At 36.9% G+C, this 16,309-nt stretch overlaps 1 protein-coding gene across 9 annotated transcripts in view; it reads left to right on the forward strand.

The window, feature by feature from the left end:
* SSX2IP (SSX family member 2 interacting protein) overlaps window positions 1-14,692 on the forward strand; it is a 57,123-nt gene extending 42,431 nt beyond the window's left edge. For 7 of the 9 annotated variants that reach the window (XM_070367769.1, XM_070367774.1, XM_070367775.1 and 4 more), the window contains 8 exons: window positions 17-92; window positions 174-351; window positions 4,409-4,559; window positions 6,009-6,145; window positions 6,486-6,659; window positions 9,532-9,646; window positions 10,123-10,288; window positions 14,029-14,692. In XM_070367769.1, the coding sequence (XP_070223870.1) occupies window positions 17-92; window positions 174-351; window positions 4,409-4,559; window positions 6,009-6,145; window positions 6,486-6,659; window positions 9,532-9,646; window positions 10,123-10,288; window positions 14,029-14,206 (1,175 nt within the window). In that variant the 3' untranslated portion in view covers window positions 14,207-14,692. The remainder of the gene's footprint in view (window positions 1-16; window positions 93-173; window positions 352-4,408; window positions 4,560-6,008; window positions 6,146-6,485; window positions 6,660-9,531; window positions 9,647-10,122; window positions 10,289-14,028) is intronic. The other 2 variants (XM_070367772.1, XM_070367773.1) reach the window with 2 other exon arrangements.
* Window positions 14,693-16,309: the final 1,617 nt, after the last annotated feature.

A 16,309-nucleotide genomic window follows, 5' to 3' on the forward strand; every position in this document is an offset into this window, starting at 1 on the left:
GTGTTCATGTTTGTAGCTATGGAAGTTTTAAATTACGTGGGGAGAGCTGATGGGAAAAGAGGCTCCTGGAGGACGGGTAAAACCGAAGCCAGGTAAAGCACGATCAAAACTGACATGTTTCACCAGACTTCCCTTTCTCTACTGCGTTTTCATACTGTCAGTTTCTTTCTCAGGAATGAAGATGAAATGTATAAAATTCTCTTGAATGATTATGAATATCGTCAGAAACAAATCCTAATGGAAAATGCTGAACTTAAGAAGGTTCTTCAGCAAATGAAAAAGGAAATGATTTCTCTTCTTTCTCCCCAAAAGCAGAAACCTAGAGAAAGAGCAGATGATAGTACAGGAACTGTAAGTGGCTCTTTGCTCTCTTAATACAGTCTTCAGATTGCTCATTAGAACAAGTAAAACAGTACATGGGTCACTGTTGGTATTTTGGACTGCTGTGCTACCCCCAGTCACTCTGACAACCCCAAAAAATGTCCCCTCTGTTTCCTGACACGCCCTGGGAAATAACAGAAATGATTTTCTGGGGACTCAATCTGTGCCACACACCCTGAAAAGCACTTCATAAGCATTGTCTCACTTATGTCTTACAATAATTTGATGGCTTTGGTATTGTAATTGTCCCTGTTTTTATAGGTGAGGAAACTGAGGCACAAAAGCCAGTTCAGTGTCAACATATGATAAAACTAGAATTTGAATCCAAGGCTGTCTCACTCATTTCACAGCTCCTGCTTCTAAGCATTGTGCCAAGTGTCCTTTAAGTAGCTTCAGTTTTCAGTAACTTCAGCAGGCTTTACTTTTCAGAGAGTGAAACTCTTATTAACTTTGGGAACCAAATGATCACGTAGTCCATGAATTTATTGAATGTCCGTTATGTGTTCTAATCCCTGGAAAGAAAAAGCTTAGAAGATTTTGACTGTTTCCTTTGTCTTAGTTCAGGCTGCTAAAGCAAAGTACCGTAGACTGGTTGGCCTATAAACAACAGAAAGTTTTCTCACAATTCTGGAGGCTGGAGATGTAATTTCTGGATGCCCACAGAGTGGGTGTCCATGAGGGCCCTTTTCCTGGTTGGATTGCTGACTTTTGTCTTCATCTGGTGGGCCCCATTTATGAAGGCTATACCTTCATGATCTAATCACTTAAGATCACCCACCTGTTAATACTGTGAGGTTAGGATTTCAACATACGAGTTTTGAGAGAACACAAGCATTCAGACCATTGCATCCTGCAAGAAGCTCTTTTTGAGAGAGATAGGTGTATAGAGAAGTGATTATTATACACATTAACAGGTACATAGTGGCAACCCACTCCAGTACTCTTGCCTGGAAAATCCCATGGACAGGGGAGCCTGGTAGGCTGTGGTCCATGGCGTTGCTAAGAGTCAGACATGACTGAGCGACTTCACTTTCACTTTTCACTTTCACTCATTGGAGAAGGAAATGGCAACCCACTCCAGTGTTCTTGCCTGGAGAATCCCAGGGACGGGGGAGCCTGGTGGGCTGCCGTCTATGGGGTCTCACAGAGTCAGACACGACTGAAGCGACTTAGCAGCAGCAGCAGCAGGGTGGTACAGTGTATAAACCAAACAACTATGGAAGGCATCACAGAAAGTCACGTTTGAAAGTCACTATTTTTGAGATAGAATGCCTAGGGAAATCATTTGATAAGAGCCTAATGTGTAGAGGTCTGAAAAAACAAGTCACATATTGGTGAAAAGTTTTTTAAACTTAGTTCTTTACATAGACATTTAAATTCAGGCAAGTTCACATTAGTAACTAAAATGTGAAAATGACGATTTTGATGGAAAGTGCTAATTACCAGTAAGTCACCAAACTTGTTTTTAACATGTGCTGAGCCATGCTAAGTTGCTTCAGTTGTATCCAACTCTTTGTGATCCCATGGACTGTAGCCCCCCAGGCTCCTCTGTCCATGGAGTTTTCCAGGCAAGAATACTGGAGTGGGTTGCTGTGCTTTCCCTCCAGGGGATCTTCCTGACCCAGGGATCAAACCCATGTCTCTTAACGTTTGCTGCATTGGCAGGCGGGTTCTTTACCACTAGCACCACCTAGGAAGCCCCTTTTTAACCTGTATCTGAGGATTATTTTTTAGTATCAAAAATCAGTCCAACTGATAAGCTCATCTTCTACCTTTTTTTTTCTTCTTTAAAGAAGGACCTGAATGTTCTTTTAGACTCTGCAATTTGAGATCTGCTTGATGTTGACATCTTATATTCCCTTAATTAACCTTTTCTATGAAAGGTTTTCCATCACTTTGGGTCAGTTCATAATTCACTCACACTTTGCCAGGGTTGGCATCGTTTCTATAACTCCTCGAGTTTTTCAGTTTTGGGCCCAGCCTTTCCTCACCTCTCTACCAACTTGTAGTCAGCAAAGTAGGTGGTAAGTGAAGGAGGTCTTTCTGAAATGATAGTTGTTGTTGTTATTGTTCAGTCGCTCAGTTGTGTCCGACTCTTTGTGACCCCGTGGACTGCAGCATACAAGGCTTCCCTGTCCTTCCCCATCTCAGAGCCTGCTCAAACTCAGGTCCATCAAGGCAGTGATGCCATCCAGCCATCTCATCCTCTGTCATTCCTGTCTCCTCCCGCCTTCAGTCTTTCCCAGCATCAGGGTATTTTCTAATGAGTCAGTTCTTGCCATCAGGTGGCCAAAGTATTGGAGCTTCAGTTTCAACATCAGTCCTTCCAATGAATATTTAGGATTGACTGGTTTGATCTCTTTGTAGTCCAAGGGACTCTCAAGAGTCTTCTTGAACACACAGCAGTTCAAAAGCATCAATTCTTTGTCATTCAGCCTCCTTTATGGTCCAACTCTCACATCCATACATGACTACCAGACCATAGCTTTGACTGGACGGACTTTTGTCGGCAAAGTAACGTCTCTCTGCTTTTTCATGTGCTGTCTAGGTTTGTCATTGCTTTTCTTCCAAGGAGCAAGTATCTTTTAAAAATTTATTTAAAACTTTAATACAAATGATAGTATCCTGTATAGTTTTTCATAATTCAAATGCTGAAGTTTGGAGAAACAATAATCTCTTAAGTGTATTTCTATTTTTAGAAGATCTTTTTCTAGATCCACTTTCTCCTAAAAGTAATTCAGCTATTCCTTACTTGTAAGGAAAGATTTTGGTTCATTAGTAAAACCTAACTTTGAAATGCCTAGTTAGCATCCAAGTTTTCATTTTTTATTTTGCTGACTTAATTGTAGCCAAAATATATACCCAAATTTCAAGTTAAGTGTGGTGATTTTTTTTTTTTTGCTAAGTGTGTTTTTAATCTTCATTTAATGGTTTTACACTCAATCTGGCAATTATTAATTTTAATAATGAATTTATAGTGTTCTGGTATTCCTTGAAATGTATAGCGGAGATGGTGTAGCTCCTTGGAAAAATTATTGTCAGCTTGCTCCAGAGTGTTGATCGGCAAGAACCAGAGTCATAGTGAGCCACACCCTGGGCTTTCCCCTCATCTGTGCCCCTTGGGAGACCCTGACCTCTGTCAGTCCATTGCTGACTTCAGATATTGATACAGTTCTTCAGACTCCGTCACTACGTCACTTCTGCTGTCTCCATGTGGAAACAGTCTAATCAGCCCTTCTTTGTTTTTATCTTCTCTTTTCTTGTTTTTTCCTCCAACAAGATATTTTCCTCCAACAAGATATTTATTGTTCAAATTAGTTAAGTATATATGTCTACTTTCCTGAATGTTAATAACAAATTAGGACCATTTTATGTAGATGCAGGTTATTATGACATGTATACATTTAGTATTGCTTCCCAGTGTTCTTTCTCCTGCTTTGATTCTATTTGATCATATCAGTAAAGGTTGCTACATTTTACAGTGATTTCATGTCCTGGTAGAATACAGAGAAAAATATTTCCAATTTCATTTTTAAAAGTATTTGAGAAAAATAGAATTAATAGTTGCTTTTACTTTGGAGATTTTTTTCACAGTTTTAGTTGTCTGAATAGCCAAAATTGGAAGCAGGTTGGATTAGAGCTGTGTGACATCGGGATAGTCAGTCTACTTCTCTAAGCCTCAGTTTCCTCACATGTTAACATGATTTGAGGACCAATTGACATGTGAAAACACCTCACACAGCATGAGATAGGTTGTGAGGCTCTTCCTCAAACAGCTCCATGCCTTTGTCACTAACTATATTTGGCTTCAAATTCAGGTTTGAAGAGACCTGAATTGGGGAATTTCTATCTCCAGTATTAATTATTTTTTCTCAAGACATTTATGTTAAGAACTAGGTCATTTATGTTGCACATACAACATAGAAATGATTTTGATACATGTCTCTCAGTCTGATGATTTTTGTCTGAGTGTCTCAAATCATTTTTAAGATATTGGTCTTTCCCTCTCATCTCTGGCCACTTGTAGGTTATCTCTGATATTGAAGAGGATGCTGGGGAACTGAGTAGAGAGAGTATATGGGACCTTTCCTGTGAGACTGTGAGAGAGCAGCTTACCAATAGCATCAGAAAACAGTGGAGAATTTTGAAAAGTCACGTAGAAAAACTTGATAACCAAGGTAAGTACCGCCTGAATGCACATAGAGTAAGCTGTGACGCTCAGGAAGCTGACTTGGAAAGTCATGTTATGGGCTCAGACTAAAGTCCTTAGCTTAGCCTGGCAATTTGAAAAGCAAAATTCTGCTACTTCCAGATGTGCAATTTGAGAAAATATGCTTTGCTCTCAGAATCTCTCAAAAAAGGCCATCTTATGTCCATCCATTCCGAGTGCAGAAGACAGTTGAATAAAGTAAACTGAGTCTCCTACTGTATCTTGGTAATCAGGAAATATTAATCATAATTTTTGTATAAATATAAACCTTTTTCTTATTATTCCTAGATACTTGCATATTCTTAGGTTGTGAATAATTCATTTTTAAATTGTTTTCAAAATAATAGACATTTGATGCAAAATATCAGGAAGTATATAAGGTATTGGGTTGGCCAAAAAGTTCATTCAGGTTTGAAGATCTTATGGAAAAATCCAAATAAACTTTTTGGCTAACCCAAGAGAATAGTCAGGTCTCTGTTCCCTATGTGTAACACGTAACAGCTTTGTGCATACCTTTCTAGACCTTTCTGCATTAGCAAAATACTTATTTTAAATGTCTACAAACCATAAATTGAATATTACTTGTTTTTTTTTACACTGTTCTTTTTTCACTCAACAGTGTATTATTTTTAGATAACCACTTCCTGTCATTATAGATACATAGTAGATTGATGTTGATGAGTATATCCTTAATATTTTATGTTTGTTCAAGTTTGCATGTTTTTAAATCAAGAAAATTAAGACGTCTATTAAGTAAATGCAGTCTACTTAAAGAAAATTTATTCTAAATGGTCAGAAATGACAATCTCAGTGCTAATTGTCTTAAAAAGTGAAGTCAGAACAATTAGAATATCAAAATTAATTTACATGAGATTTTGTTGATTTCAGTTATCACTGTCTATTAGTAAATAGCAAGTATTTTTGGACCTGATATTTGTCAAATTTAATAACAGCAAGATTTGTAATCTTGCACTAATCTTTGAGGAAGTGTCAAAAGAGTATGGTTTATGAATGTTAATTTTTCTGGGAACATAGGTTTACATTTCTAATTAGGACATGATCTTGAATAAATACAAATTACAAGTTAAATGTTGGAAATAGAACTTTGTAAAGTAAGGATATCATTTAGTCCAGAAATAGCATGAATTTGTAGTTACCACGAACTCATTACAGCTGCTTACTTTTAAAAATTTTTTAGTGTTAAAATAATATACCTTTTATTCTATTTTATTATAGCTAGTGGAATTTTTAAAGGACAAAGGAAATAACTACCTTTTAGAAAACCTTTGAGATTCCAGAAAGGGAAAACCTTTCTGATTTTTAAATTTATTTCTTGATTTTTAAATATATGTCCCCAAATGCCATAAACTAAAATGGAGACTGTAAGGTTTATGTCAAATTATTGGTTTTGTGTTAGTTTCAAAGGTACACTTAGAAGGTTTTAACGATGAAGATGTAATCTCACGACAAGACCATGAACAAGAAACTGAAAAACTCGAATTAGAAATTCAGCAGTGTAAAGAGATGATTAAAACTCAGCAGCAACTTTTACAGGTAAATGCAAGACACCTTTTAAAGTTGTTCTCCCCTGTGAAGGGTCAGAATTTTATTGAATCTTACTAGATTTTTACTCCTTTATTTCGTAAGATATGTTTTACAGTCTAAGTTCTCTGCTTGCTAGCAGGTAGACCACAAAGCATCATTAGTTGATGCTTTGCCTTTTAGAGTAGAAGCATTTGGGAAATGAGGCTCCTCATTTCCATTGACTTTCTGATTCTTTATCATCTCTCTCCTTCTCCTGAAGTTTGGCCTGTTTTTTTCCCTTGCTTTCATTTCAACTTGTTGGGGTGTTGCAGGGACCCTCTGGAACTTACTATGTTTTAAACTTTAATAGCAGCAGCTCGCTACTGCATGTGATGATGACACCACTTCACTGCTACGAGACTGTTACTTGCTGGAAGAAAAGGAACGCCTCAAAGAAGAATGGTCCCTATTTAAAGAGCAGAAAAAGAATTTTGAGAAGGAAAGACGAAGCTTTACAGAAGCAGCTATTCGCCTAGGATTGGAGGTATTTTAAGCAATTGGCCTTCCTTGTAGAATGTTTGAAGGTCCTGGAGAAGCCTCACTAGACTGCATTGAACTTCTGATTTTTGTTTCTTTGCTGTACATTTCCTTAAGTATTTTACCAGTGATTTCACAAAATAGCTTGAAATGGAAGCTATCATAGAGGTATATCATTTTGCCTTCAGATTTGGGAATCGAAAAAAATTTTTATATTGAAAAAACTAGGCATTTGTCATGCCTTTTGGTTAGCTTTCTACTGTTAAAAGTTTAGCTTCACACAAGAGATTTCTTTCAGGCATCTGTCATCTCTCTGCTGTTAGTAGATGTAAAGTCAAGAGAGAGTTCAACCGAGAGAGTGTCTTGGGTTATTTTTAAGGGAAAGGAGAGTACAGTATACATGAAAGTCTCTCTCGCCATTGCCTTACCCAGGGATGATGAACTGTGTGTGTGTGCACTTCAACAGCTCGCTTTTTTATTTAGTAGTGTATTACATGCATTATTTCCCTATCAAAAATTAGAGAAGTAATGTCTGGACATGATTTAAAAAAGAAACTCATTCCAAAAAGCTACAAGGTGTGAAAGTATCCTTCATTCTTCTCACAATTTCATTCCTCAGAGGTACCACTATTGAAGGTTTATGATTCTTCTGGGAAAAACTATTTTAACTTGAATAAAATTCAGCCTTTTTCCTTACAGTCAGCCTATTGATTCCCCACTATGAAACACAAGGAGTTTAGTACCCTTACCATACCTCCCGTCTACAACTATTTCTCATATACATATGATTTCTTCATAATATTGTTACTTGTTTAAGCTAATTTTTAAAGAACTGGTTCTCCTGGTTGATTTTTTTACTTTGTTTAATGCTTCCATTTCATGTTTGCTCAGCGTTAGACAGGTTAGGTTTCTCCCTGAAATGAAAGATGAGGGCATCCTTGTAGTTATCCTTGTTGCACTGCTCTTACCCCTCCACTCCCCAGTTTTTGTCCGTGATGCTGTTTTTCACTGTCAAGTGTTACCACATTTATATTCTGATATTTGATACAAATTCAAGTGTAAGTACTTTGTCCAAGATGGAGATGTAAGAATTGAAAACCAAAAAGAACATTTGTAACATTGTGATGACATAAATACTCATTCTGTAGCCAGTAATATGTTTGGACACTTCTGTGTAGTCTTCTTTGTTGTTAAGACTGTCACACAGAAGAGAATCTGTAGTAAATTCTTTGACTTTTTTGTGTGTACTTTCTTTGTGATTTTTGAATCAGATTCAACTTCTATCTCATATTCTCTTTCTTGGGTTCCTTTTTCAATCTGTTGTGTTACCTTCTTGAGTAATTTTTTCATAAGTGTGTGTGAGTGAAAAATACTCTGAATTCTGGACTATCCAAAAATATATTCATACTTGATTGGTTTGCCTGGATATAGAATTGTTTTCCAACTTTTCCTTTCAAAACTGTGAGTTATCCTGATTCTTCCATTGTCTGATTTTGCTCATGAGCAGCCTAGTTATAATATACCCTGCGTTAATTTTAGACAGCTGTGCTGTGTTTTTCCCCCTCTGTGGAAGCTTTTGGAATTTTATGTTCTTAAACTAAGAGTTCTGAAATTTTACCAGGGTAGGTCTGGGTAGCTCCTTTTAACCTGAAGATGCTATATTTCTTCAGTTTAGGGATATTTTCTTCAATTCTGTATTTTTTCCTTCTCTGACTTCTCTTGCATTCTGGAACTTCTGCTAGACAAACATTTGGCCTTCTGACTACATCTATAGATTGACTTTATGTTCCGAATTCGGGAATATTTTCTCTTTTTATCTTGTGCATCACCAACCTGGTATTCAGCAAGGTCAGTTTGATTTTTCACTTCATCCACTGAGTTTTTGCTTCATAATTTATCTTTTAAGTTTTATAGTGTATTTTTTGTTTTGTGTCTAGCATTATATTTTACAGATGTTTGTAAACCTGTCTGATATTGTGTTATCTTAAAGAAACTTGCCTTGAACTTTCTTTACCCATGGCCAGTTCTCTTTATTTCTCCTGGCATTTTTCTTTTATGCTATTATTTTTCTTCAAATGTTTGGTGATCCATGATTTTGTATTAATGTTTATGAATGAAATACTGTATATTATCTTAAGTAGCTGACATGGCCTTCCTCCTTATTATGAAATTCTTATGTTATCTATAGCTATTATCTTCCTCAGGAAATAGACAGTTTGTGCAGCATTTTCTCCCGTCTTATGGGATCACCTCTGTTTCTGAGCTCATATCCCTCACCTCTCTCCATGCCAGTCCAAGAGATACTCTTGTTACTTTGCATACCACTCCCCATTCTCTGCTTGAGCATCTACCTGAAACAGAGACCTGAGAGGTGAGGGAGAATTTAGGATCCATCCCCTCTTCAGAAAGGGGAGGTTTGACATACGCCCTCTTGTGGTCAGGTGATGATGGCTGCTAGGCACTGGGACGTGGCTTGCGGAGCTCAATGAAGCCTTTTTTTTTTTTTCCAAGTGATTCATTTACAATGGGGTATTTTTCTGTTGCTTGTAATCTTATATTTACCATATTTTGTATGTTCACAAGTTATGCTGATATTCTGTATGTTTAAAGTTATGCTAATGTGCTTATTTTTCTGTGTTATACTCTTGAATTTATTCAGAATTGATGTGAAAATAGTAGTTGACTTGTTAGGAGAAACAGGTGAATTTTTATTTTTAACAGCTTTCCTAAATGAAATTTAGTTTTCTAGGGTTAATTCCTTTGACTTAATATATAGAGATAGAGAGCAAGTACAAATACCTAGAGAAACCGTGTGAAATGGCAACTGTGTGAATGTTGAAATATTGACCAGTGTTTCTTTGGTTTGCTTGTTACGGTAGAGAAAGGCATTTGAAGAAGAAAGAGCCAGTTGGTTAAAGCAACAGTTTTTAAATATGACTACCTTTGACCACCAGAACTCAGAAAATGTGAAACTTTTCAGTGCCTTCTCAGGAAGTGAGTACTTCGTAAGCTTTTTAATCTGAAAATACATGTAAATAAAGTACTGTAGGTTATTAATATATAACTTTAGCAGTCACCAGTAAGAACTCTCTAATTGGAATAAAAGTCAACTTTGATATTTTAATTTACTGTAACCAAAATAGAAATGACAGGAGGACTTTGCATACCCAAAACAACTTTTGTGAGTGTAATGTCAAGTTTTGAAAATCCACAAGCTAGAAATATTTTTTAAACTAGATCCTCCTAAATGTTTGTGGACTGAATATAGCAAAGATCACCAGATTAGCTAGACTACACTCATGTACAGAAGATATTCAGATTAACTTGTTCTCACGCCTGCCTTCGAGCTGCAAATGAACCTAGTCTAGGATCCTAGTTGATTACCTTCACTGTATTTATTAGTAATGCTTCCTCATATGTACTGCCTTTTTTTCTTCCTTCTTTTTCTTCTTCTTTTTTTTTTTTAACAGGTTCTGATCGGGACACCCCTACATTACACTCGAGGTCACGGCAAAAGAAGCCTCACGGTGTGCCTAGTGGGTCTCCAGTTTGCACGTCTAAACTGACTAAGTCTCTTCCTGCTTCTCCTTCTACTTCAGACTTTTGCCAGACACGTTCTTGTGCATCTGAACATAGGTACTGGCCTGTAGGGGATCTCCTCACACACTTGTTGCAGTGCTAGAAAGGCGTTGTGAAGAAGAGTTGGCCTGTCTAGGATGAGCAATAGTAAAGGCTCTGAAGAGGAACTGAGTAGACTGACTCATTCATTGAACACGTATTTATTGGGTATCCATTACATAGAGATGCCTGTTAGTGTGGGGAATACAGTAGTAAGCAAGGTAGCTCTGGTCCCTGTCTTCTGGGAGCGGAGTCATATATATATGTGATTCTTTTTATTTCATGGGTAAAATACAACTTAAAGTACAATCTTATTTCAGGAGTTACTTACTATTTTAATTGTATTGAATAGAAGGATATTGCATTGATAGTTTCTGTAGAGTACCTCTTTAAGCGTCTCATGTGGTATACCCATGTTATGGATGTGGAAGGACAAAGACCTGAGAAAAGCTGCCTTCCCTTGACTGGTGATGAGGATCTGTGTCCAAGGGTGACAGGACAGGCAGAGTTGCTCCGCACCCCCAGGAAAGCCAGATAACTGCTTTTAACTGCGGCATTTCCGTATTCTCCTTGGTCTTAAGTTGTTAAATCATTTTCTAAGGTATAATATCAGCACTACCTTAGAGCCTATTTCAAGATTAATTTTGAACTAAGCAGATGGAACATTCCTAGGGAGATAGAGAAGAACAGAAAAGAGCAAAGGGCTATGTTGCAAAGTGTGGCATGATCTCGTTCCTCTTCGTTAGAGTAGGAGATGGTGGCACCTGGACTTGGCCAGGCATCTAGAACGCAGGAGCCGGGGCTGCAGCACATGTGGCCTGTGCAGTGGCAGACTGGCATGGAGCTGAGTGCCAAAGAGGCCAAAGAGCCCTTGAACCAATAATTGCCCAGTTTTGAAACAAAATTTAAGAATTTTTAAACAAAAATGTGAAGTTTTAGAAAAGGACAAGGCACTCTGTTTTATAGTTGACTGTTAAAAGGATTAGGGCTCTAAGTATAAAATATGGAGGGGCAAAAAAAGACTTGGGGATGAGCCCTCCAGGCAAGTGTAGGGACTCTGAGGTAGGACACAGGTGTGTTTGTGCGAGCAAAACCAAGTGGTGTGAAGGTGAGAGGTAATATTTTATGTAAAAGTTCAAATATATACAGATATAAAGAGAATACGGTCAGGGCCCCTGTGTACCCATCTCCCAGGTTCATTAGCTATCAACTCATGACTAATATGTTTGTATACAACCCTGCTGTGCTTGACACCTCCGCCTCTATGATGCACTTAAGATTTCATTTGTAAACTATGTTAGTCTGTACTTGTAAGTAGGATTGTTCTAAGACATTGGAAAACAATTGGAGACCTTATAAGTGAGAGAATGATTTTAAAAAATCTAAGTTCTAAAAAGATTACTTCCTTTTATTATGTGATAAACAGATTGTAGGAGCCAGTAGCATAAGCCAGGAGACCCAGTTAGAAGACGTCAGTGGAGTGGACATGAGAGACGTGGTCATCTGGACTCTAGGGTCATAACCTGAAGATAGGACTGTGCTTAGATTTAGGCTGTATTCTGCAGTTAGAGCCAGTGGGTTGACTGATGGGTTAAATGTGGGAAGTTAAAGTTTGTTTAATTTACAATCAAAAGATAATGTAAGCTCAGAGTATATGTGTAGAATGTTATGAAACCCCCAAATTGACCAATCAGAACTCTGTGTATAGATTTAGATACACATTCTAGTCACAATTTACAAATGCAGGCAGCCCTCAGAGATGTTGCAGACTCAGCTCCAGACCATTGCGATAAAAGTGAGTATCACAACAAAGTGTGTTACTCAAACTTGTTGGCTTCCCAGTGCATATAAAAGTTATGTTTATACTGTATGGTTATCTACTGAGTGTGCAGTAGCAGTGTATTTAAAGAACAATGTACCTAGCATAATTTAAAAGTACCTTATCACTAAAAAACAACCCAAGATTGCCATAAACCCTCAGTTTGTAAAAAACACAATATCAGCAAAGTGTACAGTAAGTTGAAATGCTATAAAATGAAGTATGCTTATAATGCATTCTGTACCTAAAAGAGAATGTAGCCTAGTTGCCTCAATTATATTTACATATTTAAAATTTTTACTTTTTTACATAATTATTTTTAGTTATAACTCCTTGAAGACTCTGTGTTTAATAAAAAGGCCAACGTTTAGTACCTACATTAAGCGTACTGTGTGAGATTCAGTGTCAGTAACGTATGTAAATGTAAAATATGTAAAGCACTTAAAACAGTACTTGGTCCTTTGTAAACCTTCAGTAGCAGCTAATAAAAATATATGTAAGCATACATGGATTATAAAAATGCTTTTCTGTTTCTTGTATCCCAAGAGCTACACTGAACAGTATCAGTGGCATAGAAACAGAATTTTGGAGCTTAAGAAAATTTCGTTAAGCTATTTCCAGTTGCTGGCCTCTGAGGATGAAATAAGAGTCATGTGACTAGTTATCAGGCAAGAAGCTGTGCAGCTTGACATTGGCCTTGAAATTTTTAATTATTTGGTGTATTTGAATTCCTGCTCTTAAAGCACTTGGGATCTGGGTTTATAATCAGATTATGGCAAAATAATTAGGAGTATTTATGCCTAATTTCTATAGCACATCCTCATTCCTCCTCCACTGTAAAGTGGAATTTTACATGTCAGCTGTAACTCACGTTACAGCAAAGTAACGGCAAAGTAACTCACGTTCTAAGTTATGTAGGAAACTTAGTTCACCATTGATCTAATCTCATCTGAGATGGCAGGGATTCTGAATCTGATTTATAAGCAAGTGCCTTTTTTTATTTAAAGCAAATAAGTATAAAATTGTCAGTGTTTTTGGTTTACAGTTTTAGAATTGAAGCAACTTAATTTTTTTAAGGATTGCCACATTATAAGGTTATTAACCAAAGTCACACCAAAAAATGAATATTTAGGAAAAATAAGTTTTATGGAAAAAATTAAGCTATTCAGTTGATAAAAATGTATTGTTCATTGGCTCAGCCCCATGATTTGTAAGTAGTCATTTAACTAAATTTCCTTGCTTTGAGGCTGGTTGCAGAGCATACCTCAGACAGTATCTCTGAAGCTAGGGGGCTGTATCAGGGTTCAGACACTTAAATTGTTGTTGTCTGACACTTAAAGTTAGTTGAGCATCATCACATGTGCTTAGTGTGTGTTAACTCATTTATTTTCCACCTCAAGCCTATGAGTTATGGGTTCTGTTATTATTTCCACTTTACCGCTGAGGAAGCTGAAGAACAGCAGGGCTTAACTTGCCAGAAATGATGTACTAGGTAGTCCAGCTGGGCTGTGAACCTAAACCATCTGTTCGGGTCTGGACTCTTAACTACTTTGTAGGTGCTCATTAAATATCTGCATGGCTGAATGGATGGAGGATGAAAGCGTGCATGAACAAATCAATGAGTGAAGAAAGCATAAAAAGACTAGGATATTGTGGTATGGGAGACGTTAGCTTTCAAAACTCAACATGTTATCTATCTACCTTAGGCTCTGGTCGGGTAGCATTCTTCAGAGTATACTGAACAGATAAATAAATAGGTGGATAGATCAAAGTGATAAATTAAACTAGACCATGTTAAAGCACTTGTATGTTCTTGACCAGCGTGTCCTCAAATTTTTTGTTTAGCATGGGGCAAGGGAGAAATCAAATTTTAGACATTCAGGCATATCTAAGGTATGAAGGGAGGAGGAGATAATAAGATCTGCCTTTCTTTTCCCAGCAGTTCAATCAACGTTCTGAATATCACCACTGAAGAAACTAAGCCAAATCAGGTTGGAAGAGAATGTACAAATCAGAAGTGGAGCATGTCGTCAAGGCCTGGGTCACAGGAAGGTTGCTACAGTGGATGCTCCTTGGCCTACACAAATTCTCATGTAGAGAAGGATGACTTACCTTAGATGTATGAACAGGGAGTTTTTTTCCATTAACATGGTCATCAGATTTCACATCTGAGTTGAAACAGGGCGTGTTATAAAGTCAGTGATCTCTTAATCATTTAAGATGGTCTGTGTTGTTTGTTTGGACTTCCCTGTTCCTCCCCCAAAGAGCTAAAATGTTAAATCTATTTGAAAGGATATAAAAACTTTGGATATGTATTTTTAGTAACAGAAGCATCTGGTTCTGTGAATAAAGGAATGTATACATGTTTGGATGGAAACAAAGCACTAGAATGAGCTTCCTATTATAGGTATTAAAAATAGCACTTTTAGGAAACTGATATTGTAAATGTTTACTTTTGTCTCACACATAGTTGGCATTGGAAGTTGAGCCTTTCCTTGAATGTATACTGTAGATTTTTAACAAAGCAAGTTCTATATTTATTATGTTTAATGTGATTTGAAATTCCCTCTTTCATATGTTTTAAATAAAGTGAAGTTTATGTATGTTTTGTACATAGATATACATGATTATGTTAAGAGGCTTTAAGATTTAAAGATTTTACACATCCATAATTATAGTATTTCATGCCAATAAATTTTTATTAGTGATACTCTGTTACAGATGTATGAAAGCCATTGCCACATTATGTTTAAGAATTTTTTGAACCCATCTGAGCAATAAATAGTCAAAAGCTATTCCATGAAGCCAAGTTCTTTAGATAATTAACATGACTAACATTCCATTTTTGAGATTTCTACAGCATTGGATTTTTTTAATATGAAGGATATTACAATTTTTCAAAGGACTGTTGATTTTAGGGTAATAGAGTAAGATGATGAGAGTACCTTTGGATAAAACAGTTTAAGAGTATTGGCTTAGGATACTTCGATGTTAGATACTGATATTTAAGATGTTTGGATGGTGATATTTTCTTTACCAGATGGGTACCCATACTGTAACGCCTGTACCAGCAAAGGCTTTGTATAGTTGCCAGTAATTCTTTAATAATTTTTCAATGAGATATTTAGTAATAAGGGAATCTGACAACATAAATTATCAGACTTTATAGTCTAGACACTATGATACTCTGGACAGACTTGTTTTATTTTCCGGACTAATTGCATGTTTCTTCATGGTTGTTATTGTTGTTATTATTTATAATAAGAATAACGTAAGTGTGGGCCCAAGCCCTTTCCAGGATTTTCATCCGAAAGCTTTAGGTACCTAACCCTTGCTTACCTCTGCATGTAGAAACCTACGCATCTCCAGTCCTTGCTGCAGGTACTGTAGTTGAGGCCCATCTGCCTTCCCACTTTCTAGCAGTTTTAACCGTTTGTATTCACTCACCTGGTTGTGGCTGCCCATTAAAAGTTGTCGTGTTAAATAGTACTTTTGTCACGCACTCATTGTACAGAAAACTTTTTCAGGGCTAACAGCACATCATTGAGTATCTTATAAGACATTAGCGAAAGTACCACAATTACAGTCTCAAAAAGCTGGCTCTTGAGCAAAAGCAAATTAGTCACTCACTACATTCAGCTTGGTGCATGCCCTTTCTTTACCATTTAAAATATTAGAAATTATGCAGAATTTCAGAAATAGTACCATATTCCACGTGAAGAAACAGCTGGTGGTATAATTCTTTGGCTACTCGCAAAGAGTCAGACATGACTAAGCAACTGAATTGAACTGAACTGAGCAATAATGATATCAAAGAAAAGCAGTCAAATTTTCTAAATAGTGATATATTTGTCAAGAATTGGGTGCTTTTTCAGGGGTTTCCATGATGTACTTGCCTAGAAACTTGTTCTAATTTTTAAAGTAGATCTTATTTTAGGGAATGTTGCATTCCATGGTGATGAATTTCTACAAAGCAGCATGTTTTTTCTTTCCATTTTGGAGTTGGTTGAATTCTCTTATTGAAAAGAAAAATTCTTACTTTGAAATCTCAGGTGTGAAAGAAACAATAAAGTGAAAGCCAGGGCCCTCGTGCTTCTGATACAAGTGTGCATAGATCTGCTGGAAGTCGTGTGTTTTACTAACAGTGTCAGTTTGCTTTACGTTCCGGCTCCAACAGTGGTTCCTGGTTACGCAGAGCTTCCCAGAATGTTGAAAAGGTT

The sequence above is a fragment of the Bos mutus genome, chromosome 3, assembly GCF_027580195.1.
Source record: "Bos mutus isolate GX-2022 chromosome 3, NWIPB_WYAK_1.1, whole genome shotgun sequence".
NCBI classification, from domain to species: Eukaryota; Metazoa; Chordata; class Mammalia; order Artiodactyla; family Bovidae; genus Bos; species Bos mutus.